The 17,661-nt window shown below is 36.5% G+C and overlaps 1 protein-coding gene across 1 annotated transcript; it reads right to left on the bottom strand.

Moving 5' to 3' along the window:
- Positions 1-346: 346 nt before the first annotated feature.
- LOC104402986 (lysine-specific demethylase 6A-like) lies at positions 347-17,590 on the bottom strand (the record flags this gene model as incomplete). Its single annotated transcript, XM_010010997.1, is given in 9 exon segments — positions 347-2,324; positions 4,629-4,799; positions 5,717-5,843; positions 11,198-11,339; positions 12,581-12,768; positions 14,313-14,427; positions 15,737-15,885; positions 17,350-17,424; positions 17,526-17,590. Coding segments are annotated over 9 exon segments (1,062 nt in total), but the record flags the coding sequence as incomplete, so codon positions are not given.
- Between the last annotated feature and the right edge of the window lie 71 nt (positions 17,591-17,661).

Below are 17,661 nucleotides of genomic sequence, written 5' to 3'. Positions count from 1 at the left end.
CTTTCCCTAGTTAGCAAAGTTCTTTTACAGCACTGAGAAACGAGGACTTTTTGTTTACCATTAGTTGAGGTAAGTTATCTTGCTTTTATTTGGGTTTAAGACTACTGTAAAGGAGTAGCTTTTCAGTTGCAGCATGGTTTGTCAAGATTACAATGTTTATGACTGCATAAAATACATAAGTAAAAAATTACGATTTGTAGAGTTTGTTATCAAGAGCTGAGACTTACATCTTTACAGAACTGCAAATACTTGCTTCCTTACTACTAGTTGGTAATTTTGCTGGCAAGAGCATTTGTTATGATTTTCTTCAACCTCTATACCCTTTTGTCCAACTAAGAACTAGCAAGGAAGTCAGTTATAACTACAGTTAAACTGTTGTAACAGCATTAGACAAGCTGTACTGATTCTTCATTAAAACACCCTTCGTTTGAAGCTACAATGTAAGAGGCAATTCTTTTTGTTCAAAAGAAACTATCAGCATGCTCTGTGCCTTTAACACTTCACATTGATTACAAAAAATTTAACAATGCAATCACTAACATACCCCACTAATGAGAAATTATGAGAAACTGTTTGATGCAGAACCTTCTGCATCAGTCAATTCTGATCGATCAGAAAGCTATCAATTTTGAAATTTAGATTTAATGCATTTTCAAGAAGCTAATGAGAAAGGAGCAACTTAAAATAAATACCATCATTAAAACTGCAAACTGTTACAATGATATATTATAAACTTGTCCTAAATAAACCTAGTGCTTCAAAAATTTACCAGTGAATTCGTATTACAAAATATGTGAAAATACAATAGAATACCACAAAACAACGTCCTTTTTCGGGGTCAACAGTGACGCCAAGATGATTCAGTCTTAACTTTTTAAACTGTTAATAGAACATATTGTAATATAGAAGTTGCCATTTGGTTGAATTCTAGAGAATATCCCCACCCGAACTCAAATTCACCTTTTTCATTCCTCCTCTAAAACTAGTGCCAAACTTCCTGTCAAAGCCGGTATTTCCTTGAAGAGCTTTAAAGTTTAGCCATTACTTATTTTCTACTACTACATTTTGGCAGCAACTATTTATTGGTCTGTTATTGCAAAAAGTGCAATTTAACAATAAACCAGTCTGAAGGTCATTCTATGTCTTGAGGATACATACCATATATTTCTTTAAAAATAATCATACTTTTGTAAGCAATACTTTACAGTAGACACCTCAAATCTACCATAGATGTAAAACTTAAAACGAGAAAAATTTAGTCTCTAAATCTTTATACACATATTTATATTCGAGTTTCTATATATATTATATATATACACAAGCACAAGAGTATATATAAAATATATATATCAGGTTCAAAAAAGAACAAAAACTGGGCACTGTACATAAAATCTTTTTAAAACTCAAACAATAGAAAAACTTTAAACATTAAACAATTTTAATAAAAGTTTCTGTACAATGCTAAGCAGTTTTATTTACATATAGAAAATGTAATAGGAGTAGTGTTTGAAATTACAGAACTCCTTAAAATTTCAATGGCAGGTAATCTGGAAAAAATAACAGCATTCCATTCACAAATATTTTCAAGCAATAAATATGTATTTATAAATAGTGTAAATTTACATCAAGATTAGAAACAAAAATCACAAATCTGAAGTTTATTCCTTAGTCTATGTGCAACCCATTTATCTTTGTGACTTGGCTGTTAATTGTTTTAAATTTTATTTAGGAACCAAAAGTGTAACCGTCATGGTTTCAAAACAAGACAGAAGAACATAAAAGCAGTAAAAAAATTTATATCACCTAACTCTTCACATTAAAAAAAAAAAAAAAAGAAAAAAAAAAAAAAAGGAAAAAAAAAAGTTGCCCAAAGAAAGACTTAAAATTTCTAACTACCTTACAAAGAAATGACCAGCTAAGCTAGTACTTTTTCCAAGGGAAATTCTGAAGGGGAAAAATGGATGAAACCAACTCATCAGCCCAGAAACAGAGAAATACAAAAGAGGTGGTCTTCAAGTCAGTAGTCTGTATAATGTTGCCAGTTTTGTCAGATATATACAAAACATGGAATTATTTTTTTGAAGTACAGCTGGATGAGCTTTATTTGTTTTGAGTTCTGGAGTAGGAGGCAGTGCTCTCTCCTGTCCAGTTGGTTGACACTCCGCACTTGGAAGGTTGCATAGACACAGCTTTCAGCCAGCAGCCTTACGGGATAGCTACAAAAATCAGTGGTGCAGAACTGGGTCACTTCCTGAATATCAGAAAAGTTTTCATTTAATGTCCATGAAAAAATGTCAAGATGAGGAGGATGGCAATGGAGGAGCCTGAAAAAGAAAACATTAAATTACCTTTTCTACAAGGGTGTAGAACTCTGTTGTTTAACCAAAACCTGCACAAATTACAACCATGAGAGTTTTAAGTCACAGGCACTACTGTTTTTATACTTCTGGACTCTTTCAAGTGGACACTCGTGTTTTCTTCCAACTTACTCAGATAAAATGTGCATTTTACGACTACTCTGCATTAGGATTTTGCCTATACTGCAGACTGGAGCATGCTGTGGGGATGTCTGTGTTAACATGATGTGAGCTGCCAAAGTAAGTCCCACTGTGGCAGCAAAGAGCTCTGTGTGGGCTCGGTGTAGATTTATCCTTAAATACTCTGAAACAGGGGTTCTCAACCTGCTTATTAGTCCATTTGTGGCTCTCCAAAGCCTTGTGGGCTTCATTTCCCCCCCTTCTACCTAAACAACAATACAGAACCCGAAGTTGTGAAGTTAGGAGATCTGTGGTAAGGATGTCAAATCGTCTTATACAGGAGAAAGGTGTTTGTTTTTTTTTTTTCTCCCCATCATGGAAGACATCACCTGAGTGGCTCAAGAGTGAAGTCAGCTAGGTGTCTTGTTCCTGCCTGCTTTCAGGAGACAAGGTCAAGAAGATAGCCAACTATTACCCATTACTGCACTCTGCGGCACTGCTATCAAAATACTGAATCTTTGATGGCACTTCCTTCTCTTCCTGCTCATCAGTCCCATCATGACATGGAATACCTTCAAGAAGCTGCTCACAGTCTTTAAAGACATTTTACATCATATCATAGTACCCACCTATGAACCACTAACACTAGCTGATCCCCGTTTGCTCCAAATACTGTATCCCAAACACAGAACCTCTTTGTTAGGCCTACTGCATCTTTGCCATCTGAAATTATCTTCACCCTGTGACTTGCAACAAACCGTAACTCTTTTGATGTCAACTTTTAGGCTATGACTCTTCTCAATTGAGACTGTATCCCCTTTAAAAGAAATGAGTGTGCACACCAGTTTCACAGAAGAACAATTATTAATGCCCTTTAGGGCTGCAAGCATAGGCTCTGGTGGGGAAGGGAGCCACTCACAGGTTGAGAACCCTTGTTCTAGGGACAATATAACTGTTACCTATAAATGTTATAAACACAGACAACAAAATACCCTTCCCTCGCCCCTCTTTTCCATACAGAAACGTTCTTCCAAATTTCCACTCAACTGGATGACGTATCTGAGAACAGGTGGTTATTTATATGCTTTTCTATAACATCACTTTGAAATTGCCGTATTTCGCAAACTGTAATGACAATGTGTTCCTAGAAGTATGAATTGAAGTTCAGTCACCTCAGGCTCTGTAGGACCAATGCAAAGAATTAAATTTAGAGGACATGGTCCTGCACATTTGCCAGCCTCTGCTGCTGCACCTTGAGGCCTTGGCTCAAAAGGTCACAACTTATCATGCTAGCATTACATGAAATAACTGTCTAGACATACATTTTCTGCAGCACCTGGAAATGAATCAAAAGACACAGCCATTTCTGGGCTGTTGTATTTAATTCGACATGAAATTCTTGTAACACTTAGTCCAACGTTTGTTTCCTCTGACAGAAAGGCAAGGTTTATGAATAAAATCCAGCATTGCTTTCACTGTGATTACAAACAAGCCATCTTTGCCTGAAACAATGAAACCTGGGTGAAATGTTAGGACAGTTGTGCTGACATAGTTCAAAGCAGGAGGCTGCCATATATAGCACAAAGCTATAATGGCAAAGAGGCTTTTTGCTTTAAATTGAAATGCAAAGGAGGCCCCAAGCCAAAAGACAGAACTGTTTGAGAGCATCCACTTGCTAAGCAGAAGGACAGTGCTGATTTGGGAGGGGATGGGTGGAAAAGGGGAAGGGGAAAGAAGGGGTCTGAGTGCATAGGATGCTCTGCTGCTATACTGACTTCATACCACAACCAATGTATTAGAGATGCTCTTGAACCTGGTGCTAGTTTCTCCAAGCTTCACTGTCCTGATTCTTCCCATCTCCATCTGATCCAGTTATGGTCTTCAGGTGATCTCTATTGGATTTTTAAAGCCACAACTTTATGAATTGTAACATCATACTTTTCCTGATAACTCAGTGGTTATGTTCTGCAGTAAGTTACTGTACTATTTGACATAATTCTGACTCTTCAGTGTTTTGTTCAGCAAGTATCACACATAACCCAAACCTCCATTTGAATCAAGTCCACAGTACTCATACAATGGAGTACCAAGACAGTCTACAACTGCTTTACAAATAATGTATTTATGCACCCACTTATTAATTTGACTTACTAATGTAAATTGATCATAGACTTGCATCAAGTCCTCCATTTTGTACTGTTCTAGCACCACAAAATTTTCCAGGTTCGTGCTTATCTTTCGTGCACAGTCTTGGCAATGTACGACATAGGTCTTTCGAGAATTGCTCTCACTAGTGACAAAAAGCAGATCAAAGACTTCCACCTATTAGACAGGAAACAGAAAGTCAACACTTACAATTTCATTTTTTAGAAGTTAAACCACAAAACTGTATTTTCTTCAAAATTTACAACCTTACTCTTTGCATACAAAGAGAAAAATTACATTTGTTCAGGGAAAATCTATCCTTAGGCTCAGGCAGAGAAGTGAAATATTCTAAACCCACTAATATTTCACTTGATGTCTGCGCGAACAGTGCTATGGGAAAGCTTCTGGTCAATACTGGCAAAGAATGATTCATACTCTAAATAGGGGTTACTCAGTAAGGTAGGGATTTGCAACAATTACACCCAATTCTCCTTTTTTAATTTTGTTTGCAAACGAAGTTCATGATCTATTTCCTTACTACTTGGTCATGAGCCCATCCTGCCCAAGAGGCTGAGCCAGAAGATGACTAGAAACTGATTCTCAGGGGGTAGGAAAATTTCGTTTCCTGTTAAACTTCATGAAAATTTTTATCCAATACTTTAAAGATACTATTAACAGAAAGTAGAATCGAAAATTCAAGGAAAAACGTATGTCCCTGTGAAGAAAATGCACTTAAATTCTCTCTCGTTTGAGGCTGTTGTTGACTTCTGAAATGAAGACACATACACCTTCAAAATGAAGCTCAGCAGATCGAATTTTATGCAGGAAGAGATAACTACGTTTTATAATAACTGAGAATTGAAAATCAACCTTGTGAATAACAATGCCGTGGAAGAGACTGCAGCCTATGTCTAGAAAAATAGCTTGATAAAGCTCTTTAAAGACTGTACAGCATCACATATATGGGCTGTTAGCATATAGTACATGCTGCAACTTAAAAGCAAAATTAAAATAGCAACAACAACAGAGAAGACAGGACAAAATTTAAATAACTATTATAATAGCACACAAGCCCTACACATATTTTTACTGACCTCACAAATGCTACAGTAATGAGCTGGCTCGTCCTTTGCTCGCCCATGCCAGACAATCTCTTTTCCTGCAGCAATTAGAGCTTCCCTCAGTGTCTGACACTGTTTAAGAGTTCTTAACAGGCAGTACCTGTAAGCAAAAACAGTTGTATATTCAGTTCAGTATTCAACTTTACAGGATGCCTCAAGTAGGATTAAATTTCTTCCAACACCCTGTACCTGGAATTTCCTCTTCCTGTGCAATTTCAGGAACGGCTGGCTACTAAGAATCACTAGAATCGTGATTTAGGTAGAAGTTAAACTACATGGTTATGGACCTCTCAGTACTGCCCCTGGCCTTGCAAACAAGCTGTATCTTTCATTTTTGACTGGAATGCATGGATGCTCTTTTTTTAAGCACAATAAACCAATGTGTTTTTGAAAGCAAGTAAAGTATTTTATTTTGAACAATGAATTTATCAGCAAAAAGCTAGTTTGAACTGCTAAGTTCAAACTGTTTACATTTTGTATAAATGACTATAGCCTAATCCAAAGATCTGCTTTAACTTAGATCCTAAAACACCTATTACTCCCTCAGCACTACTAAACTTTCAGTTACCCCAAGTCCTGACAGGAATCACTTTACACACAGTGTAAGTAAAATCCTTTTAGAATGAAAGATAAAATATTTTCTTCCATGTAAAACGAAAAAGAATAGGTTGGTATTAGAAAACAAAGTCCCTTCAAAAAAAAAAAGAAAAAAAAAGAAAAAAAGAAAAAGAAAAAAGAATGAAGAAAGGAACTGGTCAAATGTCAAATTAAAATCAACAATTCCCTGTTTCCCTGCGAAAACCCCAATTTTATCTTCAGTTTTATACCGTTCTCTTCTGTACTAGAAAATCTAACTTGTTTTCTAGCTTTGTGTGAGCTACATACGTTCTCTAAAAAGAAGTTGGCAAAACAGGTCGCCAGATTTTTAAGTTACAATGTTATTTACAGTAATTTTTAGCTTTCAGCTATCCTATTTATTTGAGCTGCAGCCTTTGCAGCATTTAATTTTCTCCTCCACAGGGTGGTTATGTTACATGCTCATTAGATGTAGAAGGAAGATTGAAAAAATGTAAGGGGAATAATAAACACTGAACAGAAAACAAAGTGCTCAAGAGTTCTATCAAAATGTTTTCAAACTTGATCCTTCTCCTATTTTAAAGCCTTAAAGATATAATACATACATTCTGCATTAAAAAAAAGCGAGAAAGTTTCTTTCATGTGTTTCCAAGTAGTTAACAGAATCTTAGGCTTACTTTGAGATACCCCCCTCTTGATGTTCTACACTCAGACCGCTCATCTACACAAAAACTAAGTCTGTGGCTTCATTAATACCCTTACTGTAAGAATAATGCAAAAATGAAAGCATGTTTGTGTATCAAACATCATGTTTTCATATGCCAAATTTTAATAGAATTGAACAGCTCATCTAGCTGTAACTCCTTCAACACTTTCAAAGTTTGATGTACGTGAACTTAAGATGCTAAGGCCAACCATATGCAACTGATCATATATTAATCACTTGAGCGTCAGGGTATCATGCTGCTGACAAGCTCAGTAACTTTGGTATAGGATTCTTTTATACAATACTGCCTCATTCCAAATAAACTTAACAGCTACCATTCTTCTCTTTTGCTGTTATGTGGAAGTGCTTGGGTATGCCAAAGAATAGCTGGAAGCACATCTGCACGCTGGTCACCATTGTTCTCTACTCCCTCCTTTCAAAGACTTTCCAAAGTTTTATTTTCAAACACTATTCTAGTGTTACACTTGTGACAGAAGAACTGCCCCAAGTTGTAACCCACATATAACACCCCTGCAATGTCTGCCAAATTCGTAATGAAAGCAAAAAACAACAGCTTGAAGGTGAATTCCCCCTCCTTGGATAAAATTCAGATCCTAGAAATAGCACTTAAAAACCTAAACTTTCATGCTGTCAAAGAATGGGAGAAAGCATATAATCACTTTGAATATGCACCACTATTTCCTGAAGTTTGGGAAGCCTAAAGAAAGAAAAAAGATGTCTAGCAAGTTGCAGTGTGTAAATTAAATGGTGTCATCTTTTAGTACTGTAGGCCTGGTTTTATTCTTGTACAGTGAGAATTTATTTAGAGAAAATCAAGACCACCTCTCTTGAATGCTTTAAGGGTATGGCACGAAGAGTGTGACTAAATCACGTCCGGTCAAATTCAAATATTTAAGTACAATTTAAAATGGACATCAGGATGATGTCCTGATTTATTCTAGAAGGGCAGTAAGAAACCTGTTTGAATACTTAGATCCAGTGAAAGTTTTATGACTGTGGAGACCATCCCAATGGCAATGCAAAACTGAACTCCTTATACCTTTCAGTAATGTATCTTCCCTACTGATACCAGAATGTGTTTAATCTGGCTTCATGATTTTGTGAAAATCCTTTCTCCCATGTCATGTTCTTTTACGTTTCTAGAACTATTTTTGTAAAACAACTTAGTATTTCAGTTACTTGGGAATTAATTTTTTAAGCCTTTATTACAGTGTTCCCACTATATCCAAAATTCTTCTCTTCCTCAGATGCATTTTTTAAAGTCCTTCTATCTTCCATCTGAGAGGCCTGCAGTTATTTTTTTCTTTTCTTGAAGTCAAGTTTTACATCATTTTGCCTGCCTGTGTTCCTGCTCATGATTCTACTATTAGTATCTTTAAAAAATTTTCATGAGGAAAGCTTCAGTTTTTGCTCTTTGTCTTTTTTCTAGCAAGAGAGCACTGAATTGCGCAGTAACTAAAAATGTAAGGAGATTTCCGATTTCTTCCAAAAACAGTCTCCTATTATTTTTCCCCTAGTGTTATTCTATTTCTTTTAATAATTTATCTGCTTCCTAGTATTTATATGTATCCTTAAATTTTACTTTATTTTCTCTGTAGTGTTTCCTTTCACATAACCCAGTAAGACATATATATATTTATTTTTTAAATAAACTACTTTTTTAAAAAAAAAATAAATCTACTTTTTACCATTTTCCAAGAGCTATATTCTTTTGCACTATTCTGATACCTAAGAAGCTTCAGAGACAGAAGTCAAACTGCCTAAACACTTCAGATATCTTCAGTGTGCAATTTTAGATACAGATTCTGTATTTGGCAAAAAGATGACAGCCGTGTCACCAATACATTTTTTTTTCCTGATGACAAATGGAAAGTCAGCTATTCAAGATGAATTCAACCGGCTGTATCAGAAATCACTCTTTCTTAAGTTTTTTTATACACCTGCGTACACGCATACAAATATATAAACACACAAACGTCTCTATTTTGTACATCATAAAATCCAGGAAAAGTGGGTAGCAGCTACTTGCCAGCTGGTGCTATTTTCCTGCAGACAAGCAGTCCATAGGAAAATTATGCATGAAGGTTTATGCACTTCCAGTACGGTTACAAAGCCAAGGTCAGATACTAACTAGACTGCATATTCTGGTGACACCTATTTCTAGGAACAGCTATACCATAATTACAGAGGTGGCCACAATGAAGGAGTTTTCTCATGTTACTGCTACTAGGTGTATTAAACTAGAGCTCATAATTCGATCTTCTTCCTTCCTTCTGCACACATAGCATGGTGCTTGGGTTTGACTGACAACTTGGATGGAAGACTTTATCCAAATAAACTGGAAATGGTATCAGCAGACTGGAAAACACAAATGTATCCAAGACCGAAGTTTGTATCTGCTCCTCAGCATCTTTGTTTATTTGTAATCTACACCTTAAATTTAGGTGTCTCACTAGAAACAGCTCAGCTGCTGTCCAGCCAGCAAGACGACAGGAAACTACCATTCTGTCCTCTGGTTTCTTCACAATATTTTGAGCAATTCTCCTGGAAAAGGATGCTATGCTCAGACGTGTTCTCTCTTTTTAAGTCTAAACCATGGCAAAAGCCCCCAAACTTGTGCAAGTGCAAAATACAGGTGGATAGAACATCAAAATCACACTTTGCCACAAACATTCTAAAACTGTTCCAAGCTTTACAATAGATGGCTGCCAGGTTTAGGAAGATACATAAAGATAATTGTGAAATATGTTTGTGTTGTGGGTTTTTTTAGGGGTTTTTGTTTGTTTTTGTTTTTTTTTTTTTAAATGGACATTTTTGCTTCCTCCCTCCCACACCCTGCTTCTTTTCCCCCTATTTCTCACTTTATCTCTTCAGTTTCTCCTCTCCCTTCTGTGACAGTTGGCATTCTGAATATGAACACTAATAGCTTATTTGAAGGGGTAGGGCTGTCAAGCCTTCAGCAAAGATTTTCTCTACCCTAGATATTAGTTACTAGATTTTAAGAAAGTATTCACACAGAAATGCTATTCCGAAATCCAGCTTTGCAGTGGCTACAAACTTGTCTTAAACTTCCAACATTCTTGGTTCTTACATTATCATTTTACCAATTCTACCATGCTGCAATACATGTTCAAGCCTAAAATAAAATCCTACTGTAAAAAGGTGTCTCACTCAGATGTCATCAATAAATCCTACTGCGGAAAAAAAGAAATTATTTTTCACTGCCCTTTTTTGCATGTTTTTTTAAAGGTCCACTTCAAGCCAAGTTACAAAAGGATTCAATGCTTGTGGATCCAGTATGTGGATAAGATTGAAGAAGTGCTCAAGCTACAAGCTCCTTTGTTAAGACTAAAGGAAAATCGAGTGCTGCTACCAGAGTATTCTTGTGATGAGTAATCTGCTTTGGAATTAATTCCCCCACTTTCTCTAGGACAAACTTACGATTCTATATATGCAGAACTGTTCATTCATCCCTCAGTCTAGGTATATTGGTGCTGCAGTATGATTATATTTGCTTGAAGTTGAACTATTTGAAGAAAATCACTAAATATGCTCCAAGCCTGGAACATTCCTGCATTTTGGAGTATGCATATGAAAAAAATCACTAAACTCAATTATCATTTTGCACATCAAATAATTCATTGTTCAGAAGAAAAAGCAAAAGGTAGGAGACTTTCAAATTCCTACCTGCCTTTATTTAAGACATTTATAGTGGATCTCCAAACGACAGCACGTGAGCACTAACTAGAGGTTCTAGAAATGTAAAAATTAAGTTTAACTTTGCTGTAAAAATGACTGAAAACTCCAATTCTAATATTTGAGTTGATGACCTATTTTTTTTATTTCTTATGGTAAGTATTCTGAACAGTTTTTGTCATCTAATTCAACTGTTTCTGTAAACTCCCGCATGAAGGCTATGGCATATTTAAGAAAAAAATTTAATTATATCACTCTAAAGCTGTGCCACAATAACATCAAATAAAACACAGAAAAATTAACGATATCTTGATTCTTTGAAAAACAGAATATAAAACAAATTTGGCTTGATTCTCAGGAACAGAAGTCTTAGAAAGGATTACTTACAAATCAACTATTGTTTTATGCTTGAAGAGGAAAAGCATACAGTAAATGTTCAAATAAATAAAACTTACTTTATCATTTCAAAAAGCTTTGGATCTGAGACCTTGATATTTCGAGCCATATTCCATGAAAGATGAACCATGGGTACTATGGACTTTACACTCTGCAGTTTATTCCACTCGTACCGTTCCACTGCCAATTTATATTGACAGGCTGCACAAAAACAAAATTACAGAAGCAATTAGTGAAATTAAAAAATAAATCAACTGGAGCCAAAATAACTTGATTACAATTCAAATTTATACCTTTTAAGGCTTGATTAAACTTCATTCGCAATGACCCATTCATTCCAACTACACTTGAATTCTATAGAATTTCTTTTACAAAATGCATTTATGATACTAAAGAAAACACAATACTACAGCAGCAGCAACTATCAGTGAAAACCAGTTACTGACAAGTGTTCAATTTCTATGATGAACAGAAAGCAGTATTTCAAAAAGGGTTACTTAATATATTTTCAAATATAGCAGATGAAAAACATCTGAATTTGAAATGTCTGCATCTCTATTCACTGTATCATAATTTTACAATGCTATAGTATAAAATTTATCTTGAAAATGAGGACTGCACCATGAGAGATTTGTTGCAGTGAGTAAAACTTTTTCATTAAGCAGCTTACTCACCCCACCCTTTTAAAAGAAATGTTTGGCAAAATTTACTGCGACTGAACATGCAAGTTCTGTATCAGTCAATCATACTATCCTGGATATACTGTTTATTACACCATAATGAAATGAAGACATCCCTTAAAACTCTTTTAAGAAAACAGGGGCTTTTTGGAAGTACATGCTCTTCAAATGACTGACAATCATTTTAGCTGAGAAATTTCCTTTCATTCTCACATCTACAAACCTTCCAAGGCCATGGTTTAAAACTAAAGACTTCTAGAGCAGTAAGTCTGAAAAGCCTTATATTCCTTTATTAACAAAATTTTACAACTGTTCACATTTCCTGATGATTTCACTAAAGAGCAATTACGTATCCACTGCCCCCAAAAAGTTAACCTGCACAAGTCCTTCAATTCATATGCAAGCTGTAGTGCAGTCTGCTGGGCAGAACAAATTTTAAGAGAAAAAGCTAAGAAATAGCCTACAAGAGAGAATGTATGAATTAATATAAACATTTATTCTGCTAGTGTTTGCTATACAACTGTTAATTTTTACAAGCACATTAAATGAATGAGCACAAAAACTGCATTCTTGCTGCTTTCTCTGACCAGCAGAATTATTTAAAGCTTCAAAACATCGTGTTTTAAAATACTGTATGTTTTTGTGGGTTTTTTTTTAATCTAGTAAAGCATGGTAAATAAGTAAGAAATTGCAGGTTCCATGGCATTAGTAGTATAATACCATCTAATTATGTAGTTCAGCACAGGCACTATTCAGCCATACCTGTAAGAGGGCCAACGTTCCATGCAATGTTGTTGCACCAACCAATAGCCTGAACCCAATGAACAGTGCCAGCATTTATCCACACCAAATCCCCAGGTCTTTGAATAAACCTATAAACCGGGACGTTGGCTTCATACAAGTCTTCCAAGTTTGGCCACCAAGATCCCATTAGGAAATTCATATTATTCCTGAAACATCAAGAAAAATGAAGACTTCAGCATTTATCAGCAAGCATATTAATGGTTGATACATCAATGAAATTGCCTGTAAAAACTCATCACTACGATAAACACTCTGCATCTAATCAGTGATACAGGATGACCAGTCAAAAGGAAAATTTAATCTATAAAATTCCTGATCCTAATTCCACATTTCACATCCTGCAATACATTAAACCACTTAATCATCTAGCTGCCCATGTGAAGTCACCTTATGGCTTCCAGTTAAGTTCTATTTTCTTTCTATTTCTCAGTATTTTATCAATGCTGAGGCAGAGAAATCCTTGGTCAGACCTGGTGCCAAATACTGCATTTCTGACCAGTGACTGATTTCATATACAGACCATACCAGCTCTTAAGAATGCTTCCACTTTGAACAATGCCAACCATGAACTCCTATTGTCAGTGGATGCACGTGAAGCTTATCCACACAACAAGCAACTCCTTAGCACCATCTCAACCGTGATCCGAAGGTCTGTGCTACATTCAGCCAAGAAATGTCGACCCTCCTGAGAAGCACTGACAAAACACCTCCACATGTATTTCCTAAGGACAAACTCTCCCACTACGGTTATGCAAAATGCATGCTTCTCTCCCATCCTTACCCCAATTTTATACCGTTTTTATACTGCACCATGAGAGATCATACGCCATTCACAGTTTTCAAGAAAGACAATTCAGTGTCTCTATCAGGCACACTAGACATTTTATGAGGTTACCGAGATATTAGATTCTCTGTCACCCTCAAAAGGACAGCGTCATGAGTGTAAAAGGCATGTTGTCATCAGAGACACTGCAACTGCATCAGTGGAATTCCAATTTTGAGATGTCTGATCTTTGTACAAGTAGATGAAATAAGAACAGTTGACAGTAGACAGGCAGAAGATAGAGAGTTCAGAGACACCTAGATGAATTAGCAGAGCTCTGGAAAAGCTCTGAAGAAAAGTCAAGAGCTTAGTCCAGTTTTAACTGGGCAAGATAAGAAAAAAAAATTCTCCCATCAGATCAGCTTCAGAGGCTACATCTTGAGTACTAGCATGGTTAGAGGACAAAATTCCTCCTCCTCTTTATATTTTTTGGAGGGTGCATGTGCAGGCACACAGAAACCCCAATCTTAGACCTGGCTGAGTGTTTCCCTAACATTCAGAGCACCTCAACTTCCTCAGCAAGCTACAAACATGGCAAAGCATGCCATGACACCTCCTGGGGTCTGAGCAAACTAAACTCTCCCTCTAGATGCAGCAAGAAACCATGCCAAAATACCAATGTACAACACGTACATGAATCATAATAAGGATTAACAGCATGCATCACCAGGAAAATACTCCATCACTCCCCAAAAACCCAAAACAAACTCCCAACTCTAGGTTTTGCACTTTGACTTATCTTAAAAGACTTTTCTGACTACATGGAAATACCATAGAATAATGTCCACTTAAACCGCCCTCAGTCATCTCCCCCAATGACATCAGAGAACTTGACAGAAATAGAGAAAAACAGCACACCCAGCTTACTTTTCACAGAAGTCATTCATGACACCCCAATAGCTTTCTGGGACAACAAACCATTCACAGTCACCTGGACCAATATTTATGTTTACTGAACAAAAGTTGTTGTTTTCTTGATGACCTGAAATGTAGAGAAGAATAAACACACTTTATGCAAGGCTGATCTGCCAAAGTCATGCTATGAAAATGCAAAGCTACAATGACTAAACCCCCTATATCATAGTTCAAGTATTTGTACATTTTTTTATATGACACACACATTATTTAGGTACTTAGGATGCTGGGGAGGGACTCCTCGTTAGGGACTGTAGTGGTAGGACAAGGGGTAATGGCTTCAAACTTAAACAGGGGAAGTTTAGATTAGATATAAGGAAGAAGTTCTTCACAGTGAGGGTGGTGAGGCACTGGAATGGGTTGCCCAAGGAAGTTGTGAATGCTTCATCCCTGGCGGTGTTCAAGACCAGGCTGGACAGAGCCTTGGGCAACATGGTTTAGTGCAAGGTTTCCCTGCCCATGGCAGGGGGGTTGGAACTAGATGATCTTAAGGTCCTTTCCAACCCTAACTATTCTATGATTCACAGTGTTAAGAAATGCAATTAGGCTACCAGTGACAAATGAATTCTGCTTTTGTTAGTTTATGGGAAAAGAGAAACTGGAGCTATCAATCTTGTGAATCTGACCAGTATTTCAGCAGTTCCCTTTTTGTAGAAACAAATGCTTCAAGATACTAAAGCTTAGATTTTGTCTTTTATGATAGCTCTTGACAGTCCCAGTCAGGAGCAAAACTTCGTGACTTCTGGCAATGAATAGACAAGTTTTAAGTAAATCTTTCCGGAAGAGCTTTCAAAATCAATGTAGAAATGCCAGTATTTTATCTTCTTTTGACAGCTGGAAAACTAAGCCATAATCCCTAGTGGAATTTTCTGAAGTCCTACTTCAGAAAAAAACAAACGCTAAAATATAGTTCAGATCCCTTAAGTCTCAGTCCAGTGTCCTAACAGAGAACTATTCAGTATGGAGGGTTGAGTCCTATCCTCAGCCAGTAAGGAATCTGAAAAGCGAAAGTACACTAATTTCTATGACTGCACAAGACCTACTTTGGAAACCTATAAAAACTTTCAAGGTATATAAAATACAAATAATATCCAATTATATAAACCCATCCTCTTTCTTCCCTTTAAAGAATCCAATATTGCGTGCAAGAGGTTAGTATGGTAATTACCTAGCACTGCAGAAATCCAGGAATTTCCACTATAAGGTAATTCAGTACTTCATACACACAGAGTTCAGTTAAACAAGACACTAATAGTGAGTTTGCACAATTTCATCACATTTAGGCATCCTGTAAGATCTGGAAATCTGCAGTGCAGTTAAATCAATACCACAGCAGTAGAACCTCTTTTTTTTTCATGCTGAGATATTACACTCACCTGGTGTTCTGCTTCCTGGAACCTTCATGTACAGCTGCACTGTATTCATGCCCAGGATAGTATGACCAACATGGCTTAGAAGATTTCCTGCTTATACCACACGTACAAAAGCAGGAAGTTTTGTCAGTTCATGGAGTTGCAACTTCCACCTGCAGCAAAATAGCAAATCGACAAACTGTGAATCTCTGAAACTCTTAAAAGAGTTTGGGAAATAGAAACATTTCCAAAAAATTTGTTAGCATAGGAGATAAAGGAGCAGACAACCCAGTGCCATATAATTTAGCATCTATTAAGCGGGAAACTGAGACAATGCAGCACCCCTACTTGACAGTTACCAAAATTTTAACAAGCTAAAAGCCAGGGTGGCTGGACTCACTCTCACAGTTAACCACTCTGCTGCTATACTGCCAGGAAATTCTGCTTGCAATTTACACCTCTGTGTACATCCTTTCCAAGTGAAAACAGAGATGTATTCTCCCCACACTCAAGCCAGCCAGTCAAAAACTGTTAACCATGCTTTCAAGAGCCAAATGATATGATGCTGCAACATGTCAAGAAGACTGTCTAAACACATCCTACCCCACGCACACAACTGCAGTGACCAAGAAGGTAACAACATGCATGTGCTACAGAACTGAACACTTGCATTAAGAAAAACATAGATCTTCATACATAAAAATCACAGAACTTCAGTGTAGGTCTCTGAAATGTCACCCAGATATCTGTGTTTATTTTTCAATTTTAGATCGGTGATAATATTTAGAAATATTCTGGCAGTTGAGTGGACAGATTCTTCTTGTTCTAATGATTCAAGCAGATCTGAATTTTTGTAGTGCAGCTGGTGGGACTGGCAGCCTAGACATGCTGGACCTTTTATGGAAATAAATACTAACTAGAGATTGAACCAAATAAAAATTTATTACTGGATACTAAAACCATGCTCAGGGTATTTCTAATACCTCCCGATGTTTTTCTGAGCTACCTTCATTGCTCACAGAAGGATATACAGTCTAAAGAATACTCAATTTATTCTTTTTTTTTCCTGAGGTTCTGGGAGAGGTACCATGGCTTATCCACAGGTAAGCACTGGTCTGGTCTTTACTACATATTTTGAACCCTGTTCCTGGATAGAGGATCAAGAGCTATGAAAAAATGGAAAGAGAAAGGATGAAAGGATGACAGTAGTAACAAAAGAAAACAGAACCAAAATAATAAAATCCAGACAAACAAAAGAGAAATAAAATTTAATCTTACAATTTCTGTGCAAAGACTTAAAACTTGGTATTGTCAGAGGTAATTAAGGTTGTAAGCAAACAATTTAAAGCCTCAAAATGAAAGAAAGGGAATTTATTAGAAGGATGACTAGTAAGAACAGTTTCTGATGGATGTTTAAGTTCATTAAAGGTCCTGGAAAGAAAAGCTTTAGAAGAGATTTTAGTGGAGTAAGACTCAGAGCAACAGTTTAAAGGTAAGAATTTCATTGTGCAAATGGGGTGTGCAACTGGAACTGGGTTTATTAGCAGACTGACTGATGTTTGAGCAGAATGCACAGGTTTTTCCAGAAGGAGCATGTAGAATACCACTGTGAGCAGGAGAAATGGTAATCAACTTACTTCTTGTCATCTGACAGGTCAATGTTGGTCCCGAACTTGATTGTTTTAAAAGGTCCTCTTCTCCTCCTCCCAGAGCTGCACATACAAAAAATATAATAGGTGAACGTGAAAATGGCAATTATGTAAAAAAACACCTAAAACCAACTACAGAATTATCACCGTTAAAGCACACTTACTTATCAGAAGATGTGGATTCATTATCTGAGTGGTCCTTGTGGTGACTCTTCTTCTCATTTTCCTCCTACAAAATGCAATTGTGGAAATGTTGCTTGGGTTTTTTTTAATCTATATAAATATACAGAAAAGCAAGTA

Source organism: Nestor notabilis, unplaced genomic scaffold, assembly GCF_000696875.1.
Source record: "Nestor notabilis isolate BGI_N333 unplaced genomic scaffold, ASM69687v1 scaffold31503, whole genome shotgun sequence".
NCBI classification, from domain to species: domain Eukaryota; kingdom Metazoa; phylum Chordata; class Aves; order Psittaciformes; family Psittacidae; genus Nestor; species Nestor notabilis.
This window is presented reverse-complemented; position numbering and strand designations above follow the sequence as displayed.